The sequence below is a fragment of the Gossypium hirsutum genome, chromosome D01 (genome assembly GCF_007990345.1).
Source record: "Gossypium hirsutum isolate 1008001.06 chromosome D01, Gossypium_hirsutum_v2.1, whole genome shotgun sequence".
Taxonomy (NCBI): Eukaryota; Viridiplantae; Streptophyta; class Magnoliopsida; order Malvales; family Malvaceae; genus Gossypium; species Gossypium hirsutum.
In genome coordinates this window covers 64,562,986-64,589,498 of record NC_053437.1, presented here as the reverse complement: position 1 = coordinate 64,589,498, position 26,513 = coordinate 64,562,986, and the positions used below count along the sequence as shown (strand labels likewise).

General features: G+C 32.1%; 5 protein-coding genes and 1 pseudogene across 7 annotated transcripts; 3 read left to right on the top strand and 3 right to left on the bottom strand.

Annotated features, from left to right (window-relative positions):
- The first annotated feature begins 232 nt into the window (after positions 1-232).
- LOC107902664 (protein NRT1/ PTR FAMILY 8.1-like) lies at positions 233-1,991 on the top strand (annotated as a pseudogene).
- A 638-nt stretch (positions 1,992-2,629) lies between these two features.
- LOC107905641 (pentatricopeptide repeat-containing protein At3g09060) lies at positions 2,630-6,679 on the bottom strand. 2 transcript variants are annotated; one of them, XM_041087754.1, is made up of 2 exons: positions 4,183-6,679; positions 2,630-3,847 (listed from the first exon to the last, which is right to left on the bottom strand). In XM_041087754.1, exon 1 carries the CDS (start codon positions 6,535-6,537, stop codon positions 4,450-4,452), a length of 2,088 nt encoding a protein of 695 aa, XP_040943688.1. In that variant the 5' UTR covers positions 6,538-6,679; the 3' UTR covers positions 2,630-3,847; positions 4,183-4,449. The 2 variants fall into 2 exon arrangements, with proteins under 2 accessions (XP_040943688.1, XP_016687824.1); XM_016832335.2 differs by having other exon boundaries at positions 4,215-6,679.
- Positions 2,801-3,993, top strand: LOC107905642 (uncharacterized). Its single transcript, XM_016832336.2, has 2 exons — positions 2,801-3,141; positions 3,477-3,993. Exons 1-2 carry the CDS (start codon positions 2,803-2,805, stop codon positions 3,906-3,908), a joined length of 771 nt encoding a protein of 256 aa, XP_016687825.1. The 5' UTR covers positions 2,801-2,802; the 3' UTR covers positions 3,909-3,993.
- An 880-nt stretch (positions 6,680-7,559) lies between the features above and the next one.
- LOC107902665 (probably inactive leucine-rich repeat receptor-like protein kinase At5g48380) lies at positions 7,560-9,560 on the bottom strand. The gene is made up of 2 exons (XM_016828802.2): positions 8,589-9,560; positions 7,560-8,510 (listed from the first exon to the last, which is right to left on the bottom strand). Exons 1-2 carry the CDS (start codon positions 9,477-9,479, stop codon positions 7,629-7,631), a joined length of 1,773 nt encoding a protein of 590 aa, XP_016684291.2. The 5' UTR covers positions 9,480-9,560; the 3' UTR covers positions 7,560-7,628.
- Positions 9,561-17,317: 7,757 nt separating this feature from the next.
- On the bottom strand, positions 17,318-19,532 carry LOC107905643 (probably inactive leucine-rich repeat receptor-like protein kinase At5g48380). Of its 2 annotated transcripts, XM_041087753.1 has the most exons (3): positions 18,826-19,529; positions 18,347-18,738; positions 17,318-18,268 (listed from the first exon to the last, which is right to left on the bottom strand). In XM_041087753.1, exons 1-3 carry the CDS (start codon positions 19,235-19,237, stop codon positions 17,387-17,389), a joined length of 1,686 nt encoding a protein of 561 aa, XP_040943687.1. In that variant the 5' UTR covers positions 19,238-19,529; the 3' UTR covers positions 17,318-17,386. The 2 variants fall into 2 exon arrangements, with proteins under 2 accessions (XP_040943687.1, XP_016687826.2); XM_016832337.2 differs by having other exon boundaries at positions 18,347-19,532.
- Positions 19,533-23,927: 4,395 nt separating this feature from the next.
- LOC107905645 (protein OCTOPUS) lies at positions 23,928-25,728 on the top strand. Its single transcript, XM_016832338.2, has one exon. The coding sequence runs from the start codon at positions 24,175-24,177 to the stop codon at positions 25,564-25,566; it is 1,392 nt and encodes a 463-aa protein (XP_016687827.1). The 5' UTR covers positions 23,928-24,174; the 3' UTR covers positions 25,567-25,728.
- The last annotated feature ends 785 nt before the right edge of the window (positions 25,729-26,513 follow it).

Below are 26,513 nucleotides of genomic sequence, written 5' to 3'. Positions count from 1 at the left end.
TAGATATCGAATTTCTTATCATTCGACTTATAATTAATATCTTACATCAATCGGAACACGTTCAGTTTCACTAAGCATTTAATTGTGTCTGATCGAACCATGTGCCCAAAATTGCTAATGTCGATGGCTTATAAGTAATCACTTGCTTCCGGGGTCTCAATTCAGCTCTCAATATACATGCTGAACTTTGAACTTTTGTTCATTGAATCCTTGGGGTTTTAATAGGATTGTAATGGCAGAAGAAGGTATATATAAGGAGGACGGAACGACCGATTTCCGGAACAAACCGGCCGTCAAACATAAGACCGGGACATGGAAAGCATGTCCTTACATCCTAGGTAATTGTATATGTTACAAATTCTATGTATGTTCCATGGTCTGGTTTTTTCAGTGATCCCTTTTAAGGTACATTTGATGCATATGCTCTATATATAGGAAATGAATGCTGTGAGAGATTAGCTTTCTATGGGATTAACACGAACCTTGTTAATTATCTAAAATTCCAACTCAATCAACGAAACGTCACGGCCGTTAGTAACGTCACGAATTGGTTGGGAATGTGTTATGTCATGCCTTTAACCGGAGCATTTTTCGCTGATGAGTATTTGGGACGATACTGGACGATTGCTAGTTTCTCCATCAGCTATGTTTTCGTAAGTTCATTTCGGGTTTGGTCAATTTTTTTTAGTCACTAAGTTGTGTAAGTTCATTGCAGGGCATGATGATATTGACAATGTCGGTATCAATTCATGGACTAAAACCGACATGCGACGAAAACAACATTTGCCATCCGACAGGGTTACAGATTGGAGTGTTTTTTCTAGGACTATACTTAATAGCCCTTGGTACAGGAGGAATTAAGCCTTGTGCTTCATCGTTCGGTGCGGATCAATTTGATGATTCCGATGAAATAGAAAAGAAACAGAAGAGTTCTTTCTTCAATTGGTTCTATTTTTCGATTAATATCGTTGCACTTGTCGCTTCTTCGGTCCTTGTTTGGATACAAACAAACATCGGATGGGGTTGGGGGTTTGGGATTCCAGCCGTTGCCATGGCTATTGCAGTTGTGAGCTTCTTTTCGGGTACGAAGTTGTATAGAAACCAAAGACCAGGAGGGAGTCCCCTTACTCGAATCTTCCAGGTTATGGTTGCTTCCGTCGGGAAAGCTCGAGTTGAAGTACCCAACGACAAGTCTCTTCTACATTTCGAGGAAGCCGAAAACTCAACCATACGAAGCAATTAAGGTACGAAATTTTGATAATTTTTAATAATTTTTAAATTTTAAAAGGGCTTAATCGATTTTTTAAAAAAAAATTGGTTACTAATGCCCTTTTGACCTTTTAGCTTTATTAGGTTGAGGGTTAAATTTGTTTTTATACCTTATACATAAACACCAAATTTTAAAGGAGTTGTTTTGCTTACTCATCTAACCTACAAAAGTTAATTTACCCGATAACTAAAATGCAATCCAATGTATAGTATAGGAGATTTTGTGATACTTTTACCACATAATGTTATAATTGTGTACTAACTGATTTCATTAATGTATGTACCATTATAGCTTCTTTGACAAGGCAGCTGTGGTAACTTCAAATGATCAAACCAAAGGATCCATTAATCCATGGAAGCTTTGCACAATAACCCAAATTGAAGAACTTAAATCCATAATAAGGTTACTTCTGATATGGGCAACAGGTATTATATTTTCAACTGTATATGGTCAAATGGGCACATTGTTTGTACTACAAGACAACACAATGTACCTTCACATGAGCCCATCATTCGAGATCCCTTCGGCTTCACTATCTCTCTTCGACACTATCAATATTATCTTCTGGGTTCCAGTTTACGATCGTCTCATCGTTCTCTTATCACGAAAATTAACCGGTCATAAAAATAGGTTCACCCAATTCCAACGCATGGCAATCGACCTTGTCATTTAAATCTTCGCCATGTTACCTGCTGTCACATTGGAACTTGTTTATATTTAAATTAGTTAATTAGTTAACAAGATTTTAATCTGACATGTGTAAATTTTTTTTAATTTAACTCAAACAATTTCACTAGACTCGAATTTTATTTCACTAGATTTGATTTGAAAAAAAATTCAAATCGAATTAGGATGATAAAACATGACTCATCAACTCAATTAACTCAAATTTTTTTCATTTGATTCGATCAAACACTCACCCCAACTAGTTTTTATTCTTGTGCAATGCACAGGTCAGTTGCACATATTAAATTTATAATATTTTTACAATATTAGTTTTTGTTTAAAATTACTAATAAATTAAAAAATAATATAATTACAAAATATTTTTAAAAATATTTACCTAACTTAGAATAAATTATATTAATGTTATTTAATTTTAAAAAAATTAATATTAAAATAATACAATATTAGATAATATATTAATATATTATAATTTAAATAATATTATCATTTTTTTATATATTGTTAAATTAAATTATTTTAATGTCAAAATTATTAATTATTAACTTTTGTAATTTTGTTTATATTCGAATTTTGTGTCAATACATAATTCGAATATAAATAAATAAAAACCAATAATTCTTCAAATAATGGATAAAGTCCAAAAAAATATCTTAAAGAAGCAACCTGATACCCTTTTTAGGAAGCAAAATGGTAATTTCACACAGCTCTCTTTATATTAATATAGCTCATAAAAGTGGATAATGTACACAAAAAATGAGAGGTTCAAACAAAGAAACAAAACCCATCCAATTGTAAATAGAAACATACAAAATTAAGCCGCCATTCCATCCCCACAGTGAAAAAAAATGATGATAGCCCTCAAAGCCATTCAAGCTTCCTTTACATACAGTAGTAACCATGTTTTTTTCCAAACCAGAAGAATTACAACATACACAAAGAACCCCATACTGTGTCTCAGCAAATCGAATGATTCTGAGTCGGATTCTGACCCCGAACCGGAAGGTGACACTCGAAAACAAGACCTGCTTGCTCAAATAGCTATGTTGCAGGCTCAAAAGGTTCGTCTAACGGATTATTTAGACAAAAGATCGGCTTATCTCACACAATTTGCTGAAGAAGCTAATGCTGAGTTTGATAAAGTTGGTGAAGATGCTCTTAAAGGACTTGAAGAAGCTAGTGAAAGGGTAGGGGTTTATATAAAAAAGCTGGTTGATATGTAAATCTGCTTGTGAGTGATGTTATTCATTCTGATGGTAAAAGTACTATTCAGTTTGCATTTTGCCCCCTCTACTCAAAAAAATGGGTAAATGAGTCCCTACATGTTAGATCAAAAAGCAAACTAGCCTTTCTGTTAAAAATTTTATCCATTTTTACTGTTAAAAACTGGTCTTTTTGCTCTTTAATTTAATGTACAGAAACTAATTTACCCATTTTTTTAGTAAAAGGGGCAAAATGTAATCTGAATTCTAGGACAGGGGCTTCTATAATACTTTTACCTCATTTTGTTTGTGTTAAGCAGATAATGGAGAACATTGAGAGTCAAATGCAAGCTTTTAAAGAATCACAAGAATTGAACAGGCAAGAGATTGAGATGAATGAAGATCAATTAGCAGAATTTGAAGATCAAATGGAGAAAGAAAGGAATGAAGGTTTGTTCTTTAAGAACTTGACAGAGAAAAAGCCTATAGACACAGCAAAAGCAATGGAGGAAGCTGAGAAAGTTAAGGAGGTTACTAAAGAAAAAGTTGGGTCTAAAGCAAGGAGGAATCTTTACCTTGCTTTAATCACGGTGCTTGCTGTTGGGATTGCGGACTCGTTGGTCACTGGATCGGATTGGCGAAAAGTTGCAGTTCTTGGAGCTATTTTAGTTGCTTTGTTTTCCCAGTTTATCTATGAACATACAGTGTTATCAGAAGAGGAAAAAACAGAAAAGAATGATGAAAACAAGTAAAGGCTCTTCTTATTATATCTAATCCAACAAATGGTGTAGCATGATTGAATAACCCCAAGTAATAACTTAATACTTGGGTTTGATACATCAAGCAGTGTTTCTTTTGCATCATCATCAACATTTGATCTTAGTGGCATAGCTGCCATCACTAATACCAATGCGAGTTTCAAAATCCGATGCTTATAACAATAAATGTAAATATATATATCCCAAGATGTGAGTGTGGTTTCAGGTCATATCTAAACTCTAAAAAAAGCCATGTATAGGAACTTGCCTTTTTAGCCTTAGGTGTTCATGCATCCATACCTCCAATCACTTCGAGAGAATTTTCATTGTAAAAGCCATCCTCTCATGTACGTCCAATAAGTCTTACGAATGACAATGATAGCAATTCTTGGTCCCGGAACATGTAAATGAACTTAGGATCTCTTTAATGTATGCAACTCAAAGACTAGTCCCCGGGATTCTTGATCTGGTGAAGAGCGCACCATAGTTTCAACTGCCAAAAGTCCAGAAATGGGAATTTAACTGCAAGTGAATCCTAAATCGAAACAGCCATCTTGAAGCCAGTGGTCAGCACTGCCCTGACTAGGATGTTCCATGTAATGATAGTTGGGAGGATTCCACGCTCTAAAGCATCATCCAAAAAGCCAATTGCATCTAATATCTTACCACAAGAACAAAGCCCCTTGAGAGTAATGTTATAAGAAATAATATCTGGCTGTAGTCCATCACTTGAAATTTGGGTCCAGATCTCCGATGCCTTCTCGTATTCTCCAGTTTTGTAAAGCCCTTTCATGATAGTATTATAGGTTACGAGGTTAGTAGCACGGTTCCTTTGTCTCATCTTTGAATAGAGCTGTAAAGCATCCTCAACTTTGCCAACGGAGCAAAGACCATGAATGACGATATTATGCATAGTTACATCAGGCTTTAAGGCTTTGTCAAGCACATGGTTCCATAACCCAAGTGCCATTTCAACGTTCTTTCCTCGGAAAAGACCTTTCATTAATGAGCTGTAAGTAATCATGTCTGGTTTCCACCCTTTCTCTAGCATTTCCTTCAAGATTGAATACGCCTCTCGAAATCTATCTGCTTTACATAAACCCGAAATGAGAATATTATATGAAACAACAGAAGGAGAACAACCCATTGAGTCCACTCCCTTGAAAAATCGAACTGCATCATCAAGTCTGGATGCTTGGATAAAAGCCTGAATCAAGGGATTATAAACATAAGGATTCAGTTTATGACCACACTTGACCATTCGACAAATTAAACCGGCTACTTCATCTAGTCTCCCTTGTTTGCCTAACCCATCAATCATTGAAGAATATCCAAAGCTATCCACTTTCCCTTCCCCAAGTTCACCCTCTTGCAATATATCCAAAGCTTTTCTTAAGTATCCATTTCTACACAATCCATGAATCAAAACTCCATAAGTTGAAGCATCAGCACAGCAACCTCTTTGAGGCAAGTTCCCCCATAGAGAAATAGCTTCATCTACCTTCCCATTCTCCAACAACCCTCTAATGAATATATTAAAACTAACAACATTTATACAACCCTCTTTCTTCATCAATTTCCACAACTCAGAACTGTCTTTAATTTTCCTAGATTTACAGTACCCATTAAGCATTGCATTATAAGTAACCACATCAATCATTACACCATTTTCAACCATGTCTTTATAAACTCTCTCAGCACCATCAATATTCCCTGCCTCACATAAGCCATGAATCATACTACTATAAGTAAACAAATCCTTCTCTCTTTCATTCTTTTTCATCCTTTCCCATATACTCAAACACTCATCAAACTTTCCACATTTGCACAAACCATTAATCATAACATTATAAGTAACCGAATTCGGATAAGCCGAAGAATCTTCCAACAATCTCTCCCAAACCTCATTTGCCTTCACAAAATCTCTATTTTTGAAAAACCCATCAATTAATATATTATAACACATAACATCAGGGATCACTTTTCTCTCAAACATTTCGTCGAACACTTCCATAGCAACAACCAAGTTCCCACCTTTAACAAACCCACTAATCAAACTCCCATAGCTTTGCACATTTGGTTGAAAACCCGTTTTCCACATACAATCCAATATCTCCTTCGCCTGCTTAAACTGCTTCTTTTTACAAGCAACCTTAATCAAAATATTATAGGTTTGCAAATTCGGCTCCATACTCACCGTTTCAAAATACTTAAAAAACGACTCAGCTTCATCCCAACGATTCGACTCAACAAAAGCGTTGAGCAAAGTGTTGTAAGACCGAATACCAGGTTCACACCCGAAAACCTGTTTCATTCTTTGGAAGGAATCTAATGCTTTATCAGGCATTGAGTTTTTAGCATAAGCTTTGATTACCGTCAAAGCAACATCTTCTGGGCAATTACATTTCTGGCTTTCAATGAGTTGAACGATCCTAGTGACGTGGGAAACGAGACGGGAGTCGATTAGTCGACGGAGGATGTGGTGGAAAACGTCGGGTGAGTGGGTGTAACCCGGATGGCCAGTTGCTGAGTCGAAGAGAGCCAATGCAGAGTACGGGTTTGTTTCTGACTTGAGAAGCTTGAGAAGCCGCTTTGGTGAGAGGTTTTGGGGGAAGTTGGTCATGGAAAATAGGGTGGTTTCTGGGAAATTGGTAGTCGCATTGTTCAAGCTTACGCTGTTGAGAAAAAGGAAGGAATTTACGGCGACCAGAAATTATGTTCTATATTGGGACTCATATAGGGAAATTTGGGTCATAATTGGGATAGATTGGGCTTATATGCGCAAGCAGCTATAAATATATGGGTAAAGTTAGGCCGAGACTATTGGGCGCTGTGGATGTGAAATTATTAGAATAAAATTTTAAGTAATATTTTTACAAATAGGTTAGAGGTTGGATTGGTTAGATTATTGATATTTGTTTTAATTAGTTAGTTAGTTCGATTTGATTAAACAAATTATTATAAATTATTATAAAATAAAATAAAAATTAGTTGAGCTGATTCAATTGTTGATTAAATTAGATTTTTAACCCGATTCAATCGACATGTATCAGCCTCATTCTTTGAACCAATGTATTGGCCAAACTAGTCTGGATCTAATGATCGTGCTTTCCATCAAGTGATTGGAAAAAGTGGTAGTAAACTTCTTCTCCAGAGATCAAAAGCGAAGCTAGAAAATTTTTTTGAAGCAATGTATAATTTTATGACAGTTGAATGCAATTTTTCCATGTTAATAGCTTAAAAATTATTAAATTAAAGTTATATTATTTTGGGAGGTTAAAATACAATAATACCATGTACTGATTTTGAAGGGTTAAAATATAACTTTATTATTTTAAGAGAGATCGAGGCACTTACCAACCTCTTTATTGTTACCCGTGCCACTGATTTATTCAACCTTGAATGTCAAGACTGGTGATCAAGACTGGTGATTAAAGCTCTGGACTGATTAAGAGCGAAACTAGAGGGGATAGGCAAGGACTTGGCCCCTGTTTTCTAAAATAGAAAAAAAAAATGCTTTAGCTCCTCTAAAATTTGAAAGTTATATCCATGAAATAATAAAATTGCGATTTAATCTTTTTTTTATAAATTTATAAATTTACAATTTCATAAAAAATTATAATTTAATTTTATCCCTTCCAAAAATTTCCTAATTTCAATTTTGCTATTAACACTTTAAATAACATGGATTCAAACATGGTAAACCCATAATTTTCACCCATAGCCATATTTCTTGCTAAAACCATTAATTATTTTGTGGACTTGAAGCATTGCTGGCCTTTCATCAGGGTTAGGCTGAACACAGTTCCATGCAACTCTCAGAATCTCAAATATTTCAACATCAAATCCATGCCTAACCAAACCTCCATCAACAAAATCAGAACTCTTGACATCATCAACCACCCATTTACCAATACTTTCATCTCCAGTTCTTGCTAAATCAGTGAGTTCACTCGGTTCTTTTCTACTAATCAACTCAAGAACCAGTATCCCAAACCTATAAACATCTTCCTTGACGAAACTCGATTCCCAAAACTCACTATCCATGTCGAAACTACTGCTCCAATATCGATTATTCGATTTTATTAGCATCGCTTCACTGAAATTCGATATCTTGGGTTCAAAATTCTGGTCAAGTAAGATACATCTCGAACATATGTCGAGATGAATCACCTTGTAATTGCAGTTTTGATGAAGCCAAACCAGACCCTTTGCTACACCACATGCAATTTTTAGTCTCAACGGCCAACCAATGGTTCTTTTTTCTAAAGGATGTAACAAATCATAAAGGTTGCCGTTGGACATGTATTTGTAAACCAGAAGCTTTTCTTTAGATTCTATACAGAATCCTAAGAGTGGGATTAGGTTGTCGTGTCTTAATCTCCCTAGAGTTTTCAGTTCTGTTATGAAATGTTCATCGAATTTTTGGGTGTCGAATAGCCTCTTGATTGCTAGAAGACAACCGTTGGATGATGTTGCCTTGTATGTTGTCCCCATTTGTCCATGTCCTATGATGTTTTCTGCACTGAACTCGTTTGTTGCTTCATAGAGATCACTGTAACTCATTCTTGAAACCAGTTCCACCAACATAGAAGTCTGTGATAAACACCAAACTGGGATGAATACTTGAAGAACAAGTAACTTAAAACAAAGGGGCAGAAATAGATAGAGTACCTCTCTGCTGGTTTCATGTAGGATATCTGGAAGTACCATTTGGCTTGTTTGATGGGAATTTTGTGTCATGTTAACCTTTCTAGTCCTATTCCATATCAGGTTCAATATGAAGTGGCGGAGCAGTTTGTTCCTCTGATTCCGATGCATGCAGGGGGCAAAGTAGAACATAAAAATGGTTATAACAGAAACTACAGAAACAGCGTAGCCTGTTATAAAACCATTCTTGAAGGGACTGCTTTTATGATCAATGCAAGGCTCTAAAGGTTTACCACATAGTCCTGGATTACCCACAAAGGAATCCTTGCTTAAACTGAGATTGAATAGTGGCACTGGACCATATAATTGATTGTTAGCAACACTGAAATTCTTCATCCGGTGTAGCAAAATAAGCTCCGGAGGAATAAAGCCGGTTAGTTGATTGTTTGAGAGATTCAGTGAATTTAGAAAAGTGCAATTTGATATTCTTTTTGGTATGTTACCAGAGAATCTATTGGAGGAGATATCAATTGCAGTTCCAAAAGGGAAGAGTTCTGAAATATTTGATGGAATGGGTCCTGAAAGCTGGTTATTTGAAAGGTCTAATCTCATTAATCTCTTGCACTTCACAATGCCTAGTGGAAACTGACCTTTCAACCCCATGTTGGTTAGACGAATGTTTAGCACTTCATTGTCGTCAGCGTGCCAGCACTCGATCCCCACAAAGTTACAAATGAAACCTTCTCTGTAGTTGTTGAAGTTCCATGAAGATTTGAAGTAGTCATGAGGGTCATCCAGGGAAGCTCTTATTGATTTCAAGCAGGCGATATCGTTTGGAGAGCAGATACTTATAGCAGCTAGCAATGACCATGAGAAAGCATGGAGCACAAGTCTTGTGTTTGGAGCCATTTCCATGGAGGTCAAATTTAGGGTGCAAAAGCAAGAAAAATTAGCAAGGAGTGAATTGAATGGAGAAAATGGGGCTGCATTAAATATTTAAAGCTAACACAAACTAGAGGTGAAGGAAAAGAGAAGAATTTTCAATTTGGCCAACGTATGTTCCCGTGAGACCAAAGCCAAAAAAGTAAGTCTTCCAAGTCTAGTCAATGGAAATTAGTGCTTGGAAAAACGTGTTTGGCAGATGTACGACAGAAGTTTCCTTCTGGCTTAAGTTAAAGACTTATAAAGTCAATTTTCAGGCTATTTTATTAAAATAGATTAAAAAAATATTATATTTAAAAAAATAATTCAAGTTTAAAAATAATCGTTAAAATAACTTAAAAAGAACAGTAAAATTAGGTTGTGGCTTGTCAATGACTGAAACCTACTTGTATTTTACACTCATGATTACCTAATAATTGTGTCAAATTTAAAAAAATTAATTTTTTGGGTTTTGACCTGCCAATGGCCAGAACCTATTTATTTTTTAAAAATTATATAATGCTGATATATGAAAAAAGAGAAAAAAAAAAAGGAAAAAAAAATTTTGGGTGTTGGCCTGTCAAATTCATATCAAAGCTCTATATATAGGACTATTTTGAACTGGATAGTGTATGGAGTTTTTCCGATCCAAAAAAACTCATTTCATGATATACTACAAAACACTATCATTTTTATGCCTCTCAAAATTTTTCTCATTCCATTTACACTATAATAACCCAAACCATTCACTATATATAGAGTTTAATGCCGGCCATTACAAGAAGGTGGTGCTGGCCATTGACAGGCCAGCAAAAAATTTTTTTTTTTACTTTTTTCGTATATTAATATCTGATTCTGACACGAAAAAAAAAAGAAATTTTTTTTAAATTGTACTTGGTGCCGGCCATTGACAGGCTAGCACCCAAATTTTTTTTTACTTTTTTCGTATACTGATACCTGTTTTTAACACGAAAAAAAAAGTAAAATTTCTTTTTTTTTATTATTGTTGGGTGCTGGCCATTGACAGGCCAGCACCAAAAAAAAATTTTTAAATTTTTTCGTATACTGATATCTGATTCTGAACGAAAAAAAAGAAAATTTTTTTTAAATTTTTTTGTATACTGATATCTGATTCTGACACCAAAAAAAAATTTAATTGTACTGGGTGCCGGCCATTGACAAGCCAGCAGCCAAAAAACTTTTTTTTTACTTTTTTCGTATACTGATACTTGATTTTAACACGAAAAAAAAAGTAATTTTTTTTTACTGTTGGGTGCCGGCCATTGACAGGCCAGCACCCACAAATTTTTTTTTCCTTTTTCTTTTTTCTCCTTTTTCGTATATCGATATTGTACAATTTTAAAAAAATACATGGGTTCCGGCCATTAACAGGCCAAAACCCAAAAAATTAATTTTTTAAAGTCTGACACAATTATTAGGCAATCATGGGTGCAAAATACGAGTGGGTTCCGGCCATTGACAGGCCACAATCCAATTTTACTGTTCCTTTGAGGTTATTTTGGTAATTATTTTTAAACTTGGGTTATTTTTTTAAATATAATATTTTTTTTGATAATTTTGGTAAAATAGCCCAAAATATATGGGTTGGCTTTGTGGTTATGGTTGATAAGTAAGCGTAAAGAAACACAGTGAAAGCTGCATGTGTTAATTTTTTTAGGGTTAAAATGTAATTTTAATCAACCCGGAAATATTCATACACACTAAAAATTACTACGTTTTCAATAGATTCCCTTACAAATGTTGTAAAGCCACTACGTAAGGCGCATGTAACTAAAATGCGTTTCATTTAATATTTTTAATATAATTTTAATAATTTATATTTATTTTTAAGATTTTTTTAATTTTTTAAAATTGTTAAATTTTTTAAAAAAAAATCAAAATGATATTTTAACTATATTTTAAGAACCAAATTAGTAATTAATTATTTAAATTAACGTTTCATGTCATAATTTAATAGAAAATTTTAACGAAGGGATTAATTTACAAGTTTCAAAATATATAAAGATTAATTTGTTTTTTTTATTAGAGGAGCCGAAATATAATCCGTCTGTAAGTACAATGACTTCCTTAGTATTTTACTAAATTTAACTAAATAATTAGAAACTTAGTACTCACTACATTTGAAAATTATAATTTAACTAAAATGAATCGGGGGCGAAGCTAGAAATTTTTTTTAGGGGGGGCAAAATTAAATTATAATTTTTACGATAGTAAAAATGTAATTTTACCATTTTAATAGCCTATATCTTTATAATTTTTAGATAATTAAATCAAATTTTTATCATTTTTAGGTAAGTCAAAGTACAATTTTACCTTCATTAATTTGAATTTTTTTAAAATTTAAAACATCTAAATGAAAAATTTTCCATTTTAGAAAAGCCGAGGCTCCTACTAACCCCTCTAGCTACACCCCTAAAATGAACTAAAATAATAAAATAAAATTCATCAACTCAACTAATTCAAAATAATTTTAATCGATTTATCCAACCTACCTTCAACCCACCACCCAAATTATGGGTATAATTGTAACACCCTTTACCCGAGACCATTGCCGGAGTCGAGTATGAGGCTTTACTTAACTTAACTTAAAAGTTCGGGGCATAAAAATTTACTTTTAAAAGTTATTTGTTCTTAATAAAGTTGTCCACCTGCATAGCAGTCACTAAATCAATTATAACTCAAGCTAAAAAACTCGAAATTTAGATCCGTAAATTTTCACTGAAACTAGACTCATATATATTTTCACCATAAAATTTTCAGAATTTTTGGTTCAGCCAATTAGTACAGTTTATTAGTTAAAGTCTCCCCTGTTTCACTGATCGACTATTCTGACCTCTCGTCACTAAAATTCAATTATCTCATTGTACAGACTTCATATGGTGCTTCCACTTATTTCTACTTAAAATATACTCATTAAGGAATCTAAAAATATAAATTATAACTCATAATTCCTTCTGTACAATTTTTAATGAATTTCTAAAGTCAGAACAGGGGACTTCAAAAACCATTCTTACCCTGTCTCACTAAAATTCAAATATCTAAAAATATATAACTTTTTTTCTTACTCTATTTCTTTCATGTGAAAGTAGGCTCCTTCAGCTTTAATTTCATATCTCATTCAACTTCTAATTCAATTTCCACCATTTTTGGTGATTTTTCAAAGTTACATCAATGCTGCTGTCCAAAAACTATTCCATTGCAATTTTATTTTATTTTTAAAAAAATTCAATATAATCCCTTTATAATTATCTAACATTCCCTGCAAATTTCAATTCACAGCCAATTTCAGTATTTCAACTACTTCATTTAAATACTAATAAAGTTCAACCAATCAACCATTTCAAGCTAAAAACATGTATATTTCAATGTCTAACACAACCATCACATTTAGATTTACTTTGCATACTTAGTCATTCATTCTATTACTTTTTACTTCAATTCCTTATACATGCCATATAAATCAAAAAGTTGTTTAACAAAATCTACCGAAGTAAATCTGGATAGTGTGATTCTTGATGTAGATCCGATCCTCCAAACGTATATATATGTCAATCTACAAGAAACAATAAACACACACGAGTAAGCTTATAAAAAGCTTAGTAAGTTCATAGGCATAAAACATAAATCTTACCAAACATTTATACACTTATACAATATACGCCATTACTAAGTTACCTGTCAACCACAATCACTGGTGAGTCCCTTGGTATAAACTCACTACTGCTTATTCTTTTACTATAATTCTCTTGGGCACATTTGTCAGTTATCATCCTTAATCAAAATTAGGGAACGATTACGAAAAATTGAGTACTTCACTTCCACTTTGCCATAGTATAACAATGGCCTTACGTATGATCACTTATCACTTGTCCCTGATCAGATAAGTGTAGCTAAGCTACCACTTATCACTTGCCACTTGTCACTGATCAGATAAGTGTAGCTAAAGTTACCACTTATCACTTGTCACTTGTCACTGATCAGATAAGTGTAGCTGAAGCTATCACTTATCACTCTTGCCACTGATCAGAAGTACTCAAATTCGGCGTTCCGCTCAATTTGATCATTTATTCAGTTTTTGCATTTTTATTTTATTATCATTTCAACAATAAATATATTTCATCATACATTATATAATTCATGAATTTAACGTTTAATCATTAAATTTCAGCCATATGAACTTACCTGGGTCGATTTGCAGAATTTGTAAAAGTTTAGGGACTAATCAGCTACTTTTTCTTTTCCTCGGCTTGCTTCGGGTTCTCGATCTAAAATGCAAATTTATTCATTCATCAGCATCTAATTCAATTCTAATTCATTTCACAATTTATGCCCTTTAATTTTCGAAATTACACTTTTACCCCAAACTTTACAATTTTTACAATTTGGTCACTGCTCAATTAACCCCTCAATTGATCTAAATTTTCTCAATTAACACCTTGTCCAACTACTTTAGACTACTACATAGTCTTTCATATTCAAAACCACAACACCAAACCCCAATTCCAAACTTTTTCACAATTAGGTCCCAAAAATCAATTTCTATCAAAATTACTTAATAAAATCATCATATAATAAAACTAAAGCTTTAATTCCATGTTCATTCATCATAAAAATTCAGTACTCATCAATGGTAACTCTCAAAATCAGTCATGAAATCAAAAACTAATGAAATAATTAGTTGGACCTATTTGTAAAAGTATCAAAATTACAAAAATTAGAAGAAATAATCAAGAATTAAACTTACATGATTCAAATATATGAAAACCCAGCTTGGAGGGACCCTTCAATGGCCTTTTTTTTGCTGAGAAATATGGTGAATTGCCTAGAAACTCTTTTAGTTAAGATTTTTATTTGTTAACTTTTACAAAATTTCCAATTTTGCCCTTATTACATCACTTTTTCAGATTTTTCTTCTCTTATGTCGTCTCAACTATTCCATATTGGCATATTTATGCCTTAAGTCCCTCCTTATTTACCACTTAAGCTATTTAATCATTTTAACAAATTTTACATTTTTTTCAGTTTAGTCCTTTTTAATTAATTGACCACCCAAACGTTAAAATTTTCTAACGAAAATTTAATACGAACCCAATGACACTCTATAAATGTTTCTAAAAATATTTATGGCTCGATTTATGAGTTTGAGGTTCCAGTACCTCATTTTTTATTCTAATTATTTTAATATTTATTCTTAGTACACTATTCGCTATTTCAAAAATTTTCCTAACTTCACATTTAACTTATACTCACTAAATTATTAATATTTTCTACTCATTTGTCAGATTTAGTGATCTCGAATAACCATTCTGACACTACTAAAAATTCAGGCTATTACAATAATACAAACAAAAAAACAAAAGAAAAAGGGGGTGGTCTGGTCTTTAAAGAGGCAGCTAGCAATGTTAGAACGTTGACAAATACGGTCTCAAATGATCATAAATTATTTTGGTTGTAGTATTGCAAGTTTGTTATAGTCAAGCCATCGGGTTTTGAGCTTCTTTCACTCTTTCGTTTCTATCTTTTAGCCTCTCTATGAAGGAACATGTTGCCATGTTTCTTATTTATCTTTTGACTTTAGAGGCCAAAAAAAAAAGGGGGGAAAAAGCTTGTTGAAAATGGTGCTTTTACATGTTTAGAGAAAAGAAGAAAACATGATCTCTAATTCTATTTGACCAAAAAAGTTGTTGGGTTATTTTTTTATGGTAAAAATATGTACTCGGAATCTTTACTTAAAAATAGATAAATTATTTTTATAAATTAGATTAAAAAGTAAATTAATCATTCTGTTAAAGGTTTCATCTATTTTTACTGTTAAAAATTGATCTATGTACATCAATACAAGGTACAAATGACACCATGTGTAAATATTTGGTTATTTCGTTAGTCATACCAGTTTAATTTTTTAACAAAAAAAATCACTTTACTTTTTAATCTAACTTATATGAATTAATTTTCTCATTTTTTAAATAAAATAAAAAAATATAATCTAAAGACTTTCATGATACTTTTATCTCTTTTTAACATCCTTATGCTAAAAATAAATAAACCTGGTTATAAGAGGAAATAATGATTACTTTGGTTTTTTTTTTTTTTTGTGTGTGTGTTTTTGCCGATGGGTAATGCACGGGGCTTTGAACATTCATTTAGATATGAATTTATAAATTTAATTCAAGCATGAAAATATAATTTAATTTGATTATATAAAATTAATAATTTGAATTTGTTTAATTAAAATTAAAAGTTGACTCAAATATTTAAAAACTCTAATAAAATTTTATTCTTAAATAATTTTTTTAATAAACTCGAGATTTATGTTTTTCAATTCTCAAGCTGCAAATATCTAGATTATATATATTGTCACTGGGACCATCAACACACTTGGATAATTGAAAAAAATTCTTTATCTATCGTTTAAGTTCCACTAACAACTCAACTACAAGATCGCCACTTTTTTGGTATACCATCACCTTGACATCTTCATCATCACTAAGATCCATCGCATAATATTGATGATACTCTAACAAATCTATATTTTAAACCATATCTCCTATTAATATCTCCGATTTATGTCCGACTTTATTCTTAAAATTATTTAAAAAAACGCTTTATTAAAAACACAATGTCAATTTCAATCCAAATAATTTATCCATTCATAAGGATTAGGATGATAAATCGATTTACCGTCTTGTTAATTGAGACTATAAAATATTAAAATACCAAACAAGAACAATGCAATGCTAATGCTAATGCTAATGCTAATGATAATGATAATTCAATAATTCTTAATAAACAAATCATTCAACAAAAATGATTACATAATATTGACCAGAAAAGCACATACAAATTTACTATAAATTATTTGTAATCACAATAATAACATAATATTGGTAAAAATAATTTATGACAACTTTAATACTACGACTAACATGTATTAAAGGCAAAAAAAAAAAAAACACTTGCACGAAAGCATAACTTGTATTTTTTTAAAAATTTTTTGATAGAAATGTTTTGGGTTTGTAAAATAACATATATTATTATACTTCTTTTAATATTCTTGTATAAAATAAGAGAGTTTGGTATTTACAAGTGTCGAAATACTCTTAAAAAATACATATTTTTAAAAATAATCTAAAAATATATATATTTTATGAGTTATTTTCAAAATTTACTATATTTGTCAATTGAGTTTTAGTTCGACTGGTATGGGTATTATTGTCAATGCAGGAGGATGTGGATTTGAGCACGTTGAAGCGCATTGTCCTTCTATTTATGGGTTAGGGAAGGACTATAGGCAGTTCTATGCCTAATGTAGGAGAACATAGGTTTAAGCGCGCTAAGGTGCATTATTCTCCTATTTATGCGTTGAGAAAGGACTATGGGTAATTCTAGGCGTTATGTCAAAACAATAGATATGATCAGAACCTATAATGAGATTGTTCAAAACAAATCTAATATATTTTAATTAAAAAATAGAATACAAATGCTAAATGTGGTTTTCAAGAAAAGAAAAAAGTGTAACTTAAGCATGAGAGAATTAAAAAGAGGAAGCCTTATCTAAGGTTTGATTTTTATTAAAAACAAAGACAAAGAGTGCTGCTTTTAAATTGGTCTCATAAAAAGACCAAAGTGAGTTCTGTTTGCTGTAATTTAACCTGGTTTTGGTCCTTTGAATTGTCTGTCTGTCTGTCTGTCCAGTGCTTAAAGACAAAGATGTATTAGGCCCAAAAAATTGTGATTTAATCTTTTTTATAAATTTATAAATTTACAATTTCATAAAAAAAATTATAATTTAGTTTTATCCCTTCCAAAAATTTCCTAATTTCAATTTTGCTATTAACACTTTAAATAACATGGATTCAAACATGGTAAACCCATAATTTTCACCCATAGCCATATTTCTTGCTAAAACCATTAATTATTTTGTGGACTTGAAGCATTGCTGGCCTTTCATCAGGATTTGGCTGAACACAGTTCCATGCAACTCTCAGAATCTCAAAGATTTCAACATCAAATCCATGCCTAACCAAACCTCCATCAACAAAATCAGAACTCTTGACATCATCAACCACCCATTTACCAATACTTTCATCTCCAGTTCTTGCTAAATCAGTGAGTTCACTCGGTTCTTTTCTACTAATCAACTCAAGAACCAGTATCCCAAACCTATAAACATCTTCCTTGACGAAACTCGACTCCCAAAACTCCCTATCCATGTCGAAACTACTGCTCCAATATCGATTATTCGATTTCATTAGCATCGCTTCACTGAAATTCGATATCTTGGGTTCAAAATTCTGGTCAAGTAAGATACATCTCGAACATATGTCGAGATGAATCACCTTGTAATTGCAGTTTTGATGAAGCCAAACCAGACCCTTTGCTACACCACATGCAATTTTTAGTCTCAACGGCCAACCAATGGTTCTTTTTTCTAAAGGATGTAACAAATCATAAAGGTTGCCGTTGGACATGTATTTGTAAACCAGAAGCTTTTCTTTAGATTCTATACAGAATCCTAAGAGTGGGATTAGGTTGTCGTGTCTTAATCTCCCTAGAGTTTTCAGTTCTGTTATGAAATGTTCATCGAATTTTTGGGTGTCGAATAGCCTCTTGATTGCTAGAAGACAACCGTTGGATGATGTTGCCTTGTATGTTGTCCCCATTTGTCCATGTCCTATGATGTTTTCTGCACTGAACTCGTTTGTTGCTTCATAGAGATCACTGTAACTCATTCTTGAAACCAGTTCCACCAACATAGAAGTCTGTGATAAACACCAAACTGGGATGAATACTTGAAGAACAAGTAACTTAAAACAAAGGGACAGAAATAGATAGAGTACCTCTCTGCTGGTTTCATGTAGGATATCTGGAAGTACCATTTGGCTTGTTTGATGGGAATTTTGTGTCATGTTAACCTTTCTAGTCCTATTCCATATCAGGTTCAATATGAAGTGGCGGAGCAGTTTGTTCCTCTGATTCCGATGCATGCAGGGGGCAAAGTAGAACATAAAAATGGTTATAACAGAAACTACAGAAACAGCGTAGCCTGTTATAAAACCATTCTTGAAGGGACTGCTTTTATGATCAATGCAAGGCTCTAAAGGTTTACCACATAGTCCTGGATTACCCACAAAGGAATCCTTGCTTAAACTGAGATTGAATAGTGGCACTGGACCATATAATTGATTGTTAGCAACACTGAAATTCTTCATCCGGTGTAGCAAAATAAGCTCTGGAGGAATAAAGCCGGTTAGTTGATTGTTTGAGAGATTCAGTGAATTTAGAAAAGTGCAATTTGCTATTCTTTTTGGTATGTTACCAGAGAATCTATTGGAGGAGATATCAATTGCAGTTCCAAAACGGAAGAGTTTTGAAATATTTGATGGAATGGGTCCTGAAAGCTGGTTATTTGAAAGGTCTAATCTCATTAATCTCTGGCACTTCACAATGCCTAGTGGAAACTGACCTTTCAACCCCATGTTGGTTAGACGAATGTTTAGCACTTCATTGTCGTCAGGGTGCCAGCACTCGATCCCCACGAAGTTACAAATGAAACCTTCTGTGTAATTGTTGAAGTTCCATGAAGATTTGAAGTAGTCATGAGGGTCATCCAGGGAAGCTCTTATTGATTTCAAGCAGGCGATATCGTTTGGAGAGCAGATACTTATAGCAGCTAGCAATGACCATGAGAAAGCATGGAGCACAAGTCTTGTGTTTGGAGCCATTTCCATGGAGGTCAAATTTAAGGTGCAAAGCAAGAAACAATTAGCAAGGAGTGGCTTGAATGGAGGAATGGGGTTGCATTAACTATTTAAAGCTAACACAAACTAGAGGTGAAGGAAAAGAGAAGAATTTTCAATTTGGCCAACTATGTTCCCGTGAGACCAAAGCCAAAAAAGTAAGTCTTCCAAGTCTTGTCTATGGAAATTAATTAGTGCTTGGAAAACGTGTTTGGAAGATGTACGACAGAAGAAATACGGAGTTTCCTTGTGGCTTAAGTTAAAGACTTATAAAGTCAATTTTCACACTAACACAGTTTCCATGAGTTGTAAAAATCAAAGAATTATCGATGACACCACGAACATAGGTTATAATTAACCTTGTTACAACACAAAATATATGGGTGGCTTGTGGTTATGGTTGATATCGTAAGAGTAAAGAAACACAGTGAAAGCTGCATGTGTTAATTTTTTTAGGCTTACGAGTGTAAATGGTTAAAATGTAACTTTAATCACTACGGAAATATTCATATACTAAAAATTACTACGTTTTCAATGGATTCCCTTAAAAATGTTGTAGAGCCACTGCGTAAGGCTCATGTAACTAAATGCGTTTTATTTAATATTTTTAATATAATTTTAATAATTTATATTTATTTTAAAGATTTTTTAAATTTTTTAAAATTGTTAAATTTTAAAAAAAATCAAAATGATATTTTAACTATATTTTAAGAACCAAATTAGTAATTATTTATTTAAATTAACGTTTCACGTCATAATTTAATAGAAGATTTTAACGAAGGGATTAATTTGCAAATTTCAAAATATATAAAGGCTAATTTGTTTTTTTTAATAGAAGAGCCGAAATATAATCCGTCCGTAAGTACAATGACTTCCTTGGTATTTTTACTGAATTTAGCTAAATAATTAGAAACTTTGTACTCACTACATTTGAAAATTATAATTTAACTAAAATGAACCGGGGGAGAAGCTAGAAATTTTTTTTAGGGGGCAAAATTAAATTATAATTTTTACGATAGTAAAAATATAATTTTATCATTTTAATAGCTTGTATCTTTATAATTTTTAGATAATTAAATTAATTTTTTATTATTTTTAGGTAGCTTAAAGTACGATTTTACCTTTATTAATTTAAATGTTAGAACGTTGACAAATACGGTCTCAAATGATCATAAATTATTTTGGTTGTAGTATTGCAAGTTTGTTATAGTCAAGCCATCGGGTTTTGAGCTTCTTTCACTCTTTCGTTTCTATCTTTTAGCCTCTCTATGAAGGAACATGTTGCCATGTTTCTTATTTATCTTTTGACTTTAGAGGCCAAAAAAAAAAGGGGGAAAAAAGCTTGTTGAAAATGGTGCTTTTACATGTTTAGAGAAAAGAAGAAGGCATGATCTCTAATTCTATTTGACCAAAAAAGTTGTTGGGTTATTTTTTTATGGTAAAAACACAGTTAGATTAAAAAGTAAATTGATCATTCTGTTAAAAGTTTCATCTATTTTTACTGTTAAAAAATTGATTTATGTACATCAATACAAGGTACAAGTGACACAATGTGTAACTATTTGGTTATTCTGTTAGCCATACTAGTTTTTAGTAGTAGAAATAGATTAATTTTTTAACAAAAAAAATCACTTTACTTTTTAATCTAATGTATATGAACTAATTTTCTCATTTTTTTAAGTAAAATAAAAAATATAATCTAACTCTTAATATAAAGGCTTTCACGATATTTTATCTCTTTTTAACATCCTTATGCTAAAAATAAATAAACCTTGTTATCAGGGGAAATAATGATTACTTTGTTTTCCCTTTTTTTATAAATTTATAAATTTAATTTTTTAATTAAAGCATGAAAATATAATATAATATAATTATATAAAATTAATAATTTAAATTTGCGCAATTAAAATTAGAAGTTGACTCAAATATTTAAAAACTCTAATAAAATTTTATCCTTAAATGATTTTTTAATAAACTCGAGATTTATGCTTTTCATTTCTCAGGCCGTAAATATATAGATTATATATTGTCACTAGGACCATCAACACACTTGGATAATTGAAAAAAATCTTTAACCATCGATTAAGCTCCACTAACAACTCAACTACAAGATCGCCACTTTTTTGGTATATCATCACCTTGATTGACAGCTTCATCATCATTAAGATCCATCACATAATATTGATGCTCCAACAAATCTATATTTTAAACCATATATCCTATTAATATCTCCGATGTATCCCGATAATCTTGGTTTTTTTTTATGTCCGACTTTATTCTTAAACATCATTTAAAAAAATACTTTGTTAGAAACACAATGTCAATTTCAATCGAAATAATTCATCCATTCACAAGGATTAGGCTGATAAATCGATTTACCATCTTGTTAATTGAGACTATAAAATATTAAAATACCAAACAATAAGAACAATGCTAATGATAATTCGATAATTCAATAATTCTTTATAAACAAATCATTCAACAAAAATAATTACATAATATTGACCAGAAAAGCACTTACAAATTTACTATAAATAATTTGTAATAACAATAATAATAAAACATAACTTGTATTTTTTTTAAAATTTTTGATAGAAATGTTTTGGGTTTGTAAAATAACATATATTATTATACTTCTTTTAATATTTTTGTATAAAATACGAGAGTTTGGTATTTATAAGTGTCGAAACACTCTTAAAAAATACGTATTTTTAAAAATAATCTCAAAAAAACATATATTTTATGAGTTATTTTAAAAATCTATTATATTTGTCAATTGGGTTTTGATTCGATTGGTATGTGTATTGTTATCAATGCAGAATGATGTAGGTTTGAGCGCGCTAAAGCGCATTATCCTTTTATTTATCGGTTAGAAAATGACTATAGGTAGTTCTAGGCCGAATGCAGGAGAGCATAGGTTTAAGTGCGCTAAAGTGCATTATTCTCCTATTTATGGGTTGAGGAAGGGTTAAGGGTAATTCTAAGCGTTGTGTCAAAAAAACAGATATGATCAGAACCTATAATGAGATTGTTCAAAACAAATCTAATATTTTTAATTAAAAAAATCGAATACAAATGCTAAATGTGGTTTTCAAGAAAAGAAAAAGTGTAACTTAAGCATGAGAGAATTAAAAAGAGGATGCCTTATCTAAGGTTTGATTTTTATTAAAAACAAAGACAAAGAGTGTTACTTTTAAATTGGCCTCATAAAAAGACCAAAGTGAGTTCTGTTTGCTGTAATTTAACCTGGTTCTGTCTGTCTGGTGCTTAAAGACAAAGATGTATTAGGCCCCCAAAAAAATTGGGTTAAGTTTTAACTTAGTTGATATCGTTGTTATTGTAACAATAAGAAAAGTGTAATTTCGAGTTTGCTTAAGTGCGTATTTTTTTTTTAAATTTAAGAGTTTAAGAGATAGATAGAAGTAGGCCTTGTATTGAAGAAACAACTCAAAGTCTTAAATTCTACGTTTAAATACAATATTTATATTATGTATGTCAAGCAAGACTAATATTTGATACATTGCTAGTGGCAATTTTAAGTCCACGAGAATAATTCAAATAGTGCCACGTGTCCTATTTTTATTACATTTTTACTATACCTTAAATGAATATGTTTTGTCCTTTGAATCATGTTTGTGAAGCCTAAAATTTTCATTAATAGTGTATTAAATAATTTTTAACGACAAGTGTAATAATTCAATTTTAAAATAAGTCATTTAGAAACTTAATTATGACAAGAAATAGAAAATTAGTAAAACATGTCATATTATGAAAAATAAAATGAAATGATTCAGATACACAAATATATCAAAATCTGCATAAAATAAATTATTAACCTCTTAAAATTTACAATTAAAATATCTAAAATATGTTATGAATTTAACTGCACCACAAATATGACATTAAAAAAAATGTAAAAGTATCATGAAAGCCTTTGTATCAGGAGTTGGATTACATTGTCACATTTACTCATAAAATGGGTAGATTAATCTATGTATGTTAAATTAAGAAGCAAATTAGTCATTCTGTTAAAAATTGATCATTGTACGTCAAAATAAGATATATATGATACGTTATGTGTAACTATTTGATTATTTCGTTAGTTACACTCGACACAAGCATAACAAAGCAAAGCTCAAAGGAAAAACAATGGAAGGAAATGCAAAGCAAAGACAGAAAGAAAAAGTAAAGGACCAAAGGAGCAGTGAATTTGAGTACAAAGGAGTGTATGGGTGGGTCACTCTCAATCTTACGCCAAGATTTTCTCTTCTTTTCTCTTTACAAAATTATTTAAAATTGGCTAAACTACTCTCAAGGTCACTCACTTTTAAAAAGTTACAAAATGGTTATTGAACTATTCAAAAGTTTTCATTAAGTGATTAGGCCGTTAAAATTGTTACTGCATGGCATTCGTTGTTCACATTACCTCCACCAATTAAAAGCTCTCATTCCCCGTTTCTTCTATAATTCGGTTTTTTTCATAAATAGCTTTGAACATCATGGATATGCGAATCAAAATCTAAATAACTTTCTTCTCTGATCTACTTAGGTTTAAGGTATGCTCTTCTACTCGTCGATGGGTGCTGATCCACCATATGAACCGTTACTTGGAGCTCACTAACTGGATTTTTAAAAAAAACTTGATAACTTGATGACTTAAATAAAAACTTTCAAATGGTTTAATGACCATTTTGTAACTTTTTAAAATTTAATAAATAAAACGTAAACTTATTAATAGTTTAATGTTACAGAGTGAATTTACACTTTTTTTTTCTTTTTTTTTTAAGATATGAATTTATCATTCTCTCTCTCATGATTCCCATGAAAAAAGCTTCACTTTTTCACTCATATTGTTTCATATTCTTTCCCTTTGTGTGAAGCTAAAACAATATGAGCCAAATGCTCATTTCATATCCCTACATTTGCTTATGAATCCCACCGCCGATCCACCATTATCACAGCCACAGCCACCGCCTCACCGTCCCTGTGACCGCCACCCTGAAGAGAGTTTCACCACCTTTTGTCCCTCATGCCTTTGCGAACGTCTCGCTTTTCTTCAACCAGCTTCCACTTCTTCTTCTTCTGGGAAACCACCCATTGCCCCCAGCACCACCACCGCCGCCGCATTTAAAGCCATTTTCAAACCTCCCGGTGGAAACGGTAGCCGATCCAGTTTTCTCCCTGAGCTCCGCCGTACAAAGTCGTTCTCGGCGTCTAAAAACGAAGGTACCAACTTGGGATTTGAACCTCAAAGGAAATCCTGCTCACTGTTTTCTCAAGAAATAAGTGATTTAGGTTCATCTTCCATTAAAACTCCTACTGAAAACGACGACGTACAGATCGTTGAAGAAGAAGAACAGTTGAAAGCCATGAAAGATCATATGGATCTTGATTCACAAACAAAGAAGAAAACTACTTTCTGGTCAACTGCTTCAGTTTTCAGCAAGAAACTTCAACAATGGAGACAAAAACAAAAGCTTAAAAAGCCCAAAAATGGTGATAATGGGTCAGTTAGATTGCCATTAGAGAACCCATTAGGAAGAAGATCTTGTGATATAGCTCCACCAAGGTTTTCATTTGATGATTCAAGGTTTTCATTTGATGAACCAAGAGCTTCATGGGATGGGTATTTAATGGGAAGAACAACAACACCATTCCCAAAAGTACCCATAGCCACAATGGTTGAAGATCATCCATTAACAATGGATTCCATTAATGGTGAGTCTTTACCGGGTGGATCAGCTCAAACAAGGGATTATTATTCAGATTCTAGAAGAAGAAAAAGTCTTGATAGATCCAATTCTATAAGAAAAACAGCTGCAGCTGTTGTAGCTGAGATTGATGAATTGAAATCAATTTCCACCGCTAAGGTTTCTCCGGCCATTGTCGATTCGAACTCCAACTCAAACTCGGAAACTTTCGAGATTAGCAGTTTTAAAGACAATGCTTCCATTATCATGAACGGGGATCGTACTAAAGAATCAAAGAAATGGAGTACCAAAGCTTGGAACATTTTGGGGTTCATTCATAGGAAGAATGTTAACAAAAATGAAGATGAAGATAACTATAGTAGAGCTAGTGGTGTCGAAAGATCGTATTCGTATTCGGAATCGGTGTCGGAGCCGAGGTTGGGTTTTAATCCGAAGCTTATGAGGAGTAGTAGCAGTGTAAGTTGGCGGAATTTGAGCAGGTTTGGTGTGGAGTCGAATGGACGGTTAATGTTCGACACGATGAGTGGCGGCGTCGGCAGTGGCCGGAAAGGTGGATCGGGGAAATGCAGGGGTAACCATGCACATCCTGTTCCAAAAAGGTTGTACTGAATTTGAGATTCATATGTATGTTGTTTAATTTTGCATTTGAACATTCATATAATGTTGTTAGTTTTATGAAATGGATTATACGTATAATAATTTGGTATGGGTCTCATGTTAGCTTCGGCATCATTTTACTGCAAATTTTATGGAATTCAATAATTTCTTTAATTTGTTTTCCGTAATCGCATTTGTTATCATATTTGTTCTTTTTGATACAATGCCTTAATTTACTCATAATTCCCTAATCCTATATGAGGATAATACGCTTCAGCGCACACGAGCCTACATCCTCCTGCATTAATGGCAACAATGTCAATGCTAATTAAGCTAAGACTCAATCGACATATTTGATTTGTTATTTTAGATTCAAATGATATTCAGATTGGATATTGAATAGATGCAAATAGCTACATTAGATATTCATTCTTCGAATATGCAATAATTATTGGGTTTTTTTTGGATGAATGATAATATTTAATTCATATACGAATTTGGATAGTAATATTCAGATAATTTAGAGGTGATAAATAGATTTGAATTTTTAAGTAAATTCACGAATTTAGATGATTCAACCTAATCATTCCTATTCATAGTGACAACCTTTCGATGAATGTTCAAGGCCCCTATATGTTACAAATGTTTTAAAAATTAACAGTTCAACAATTTATTCGTAAAAAATAAATTGTTAAACAATTTATGTCAACAAATTAGAAAAAATCAGGAATTCAATTTTATATATTTACTAAAAATTAGACAAACTTTTCAATTATCACAAAATTCAAAAACTAAAATTTGATATTCATAAAACTAAAGGATGAAATTCATAAATAAAGAAAAACAAAAAGAATAAAACAAAGCAATGATTATTTTCCACTTTAACAAGGTTTAATCATTCACTATCACAAGGATAACCCAACAACATTTTCAATCAAGAGAGTTAAAGACCATGCTCT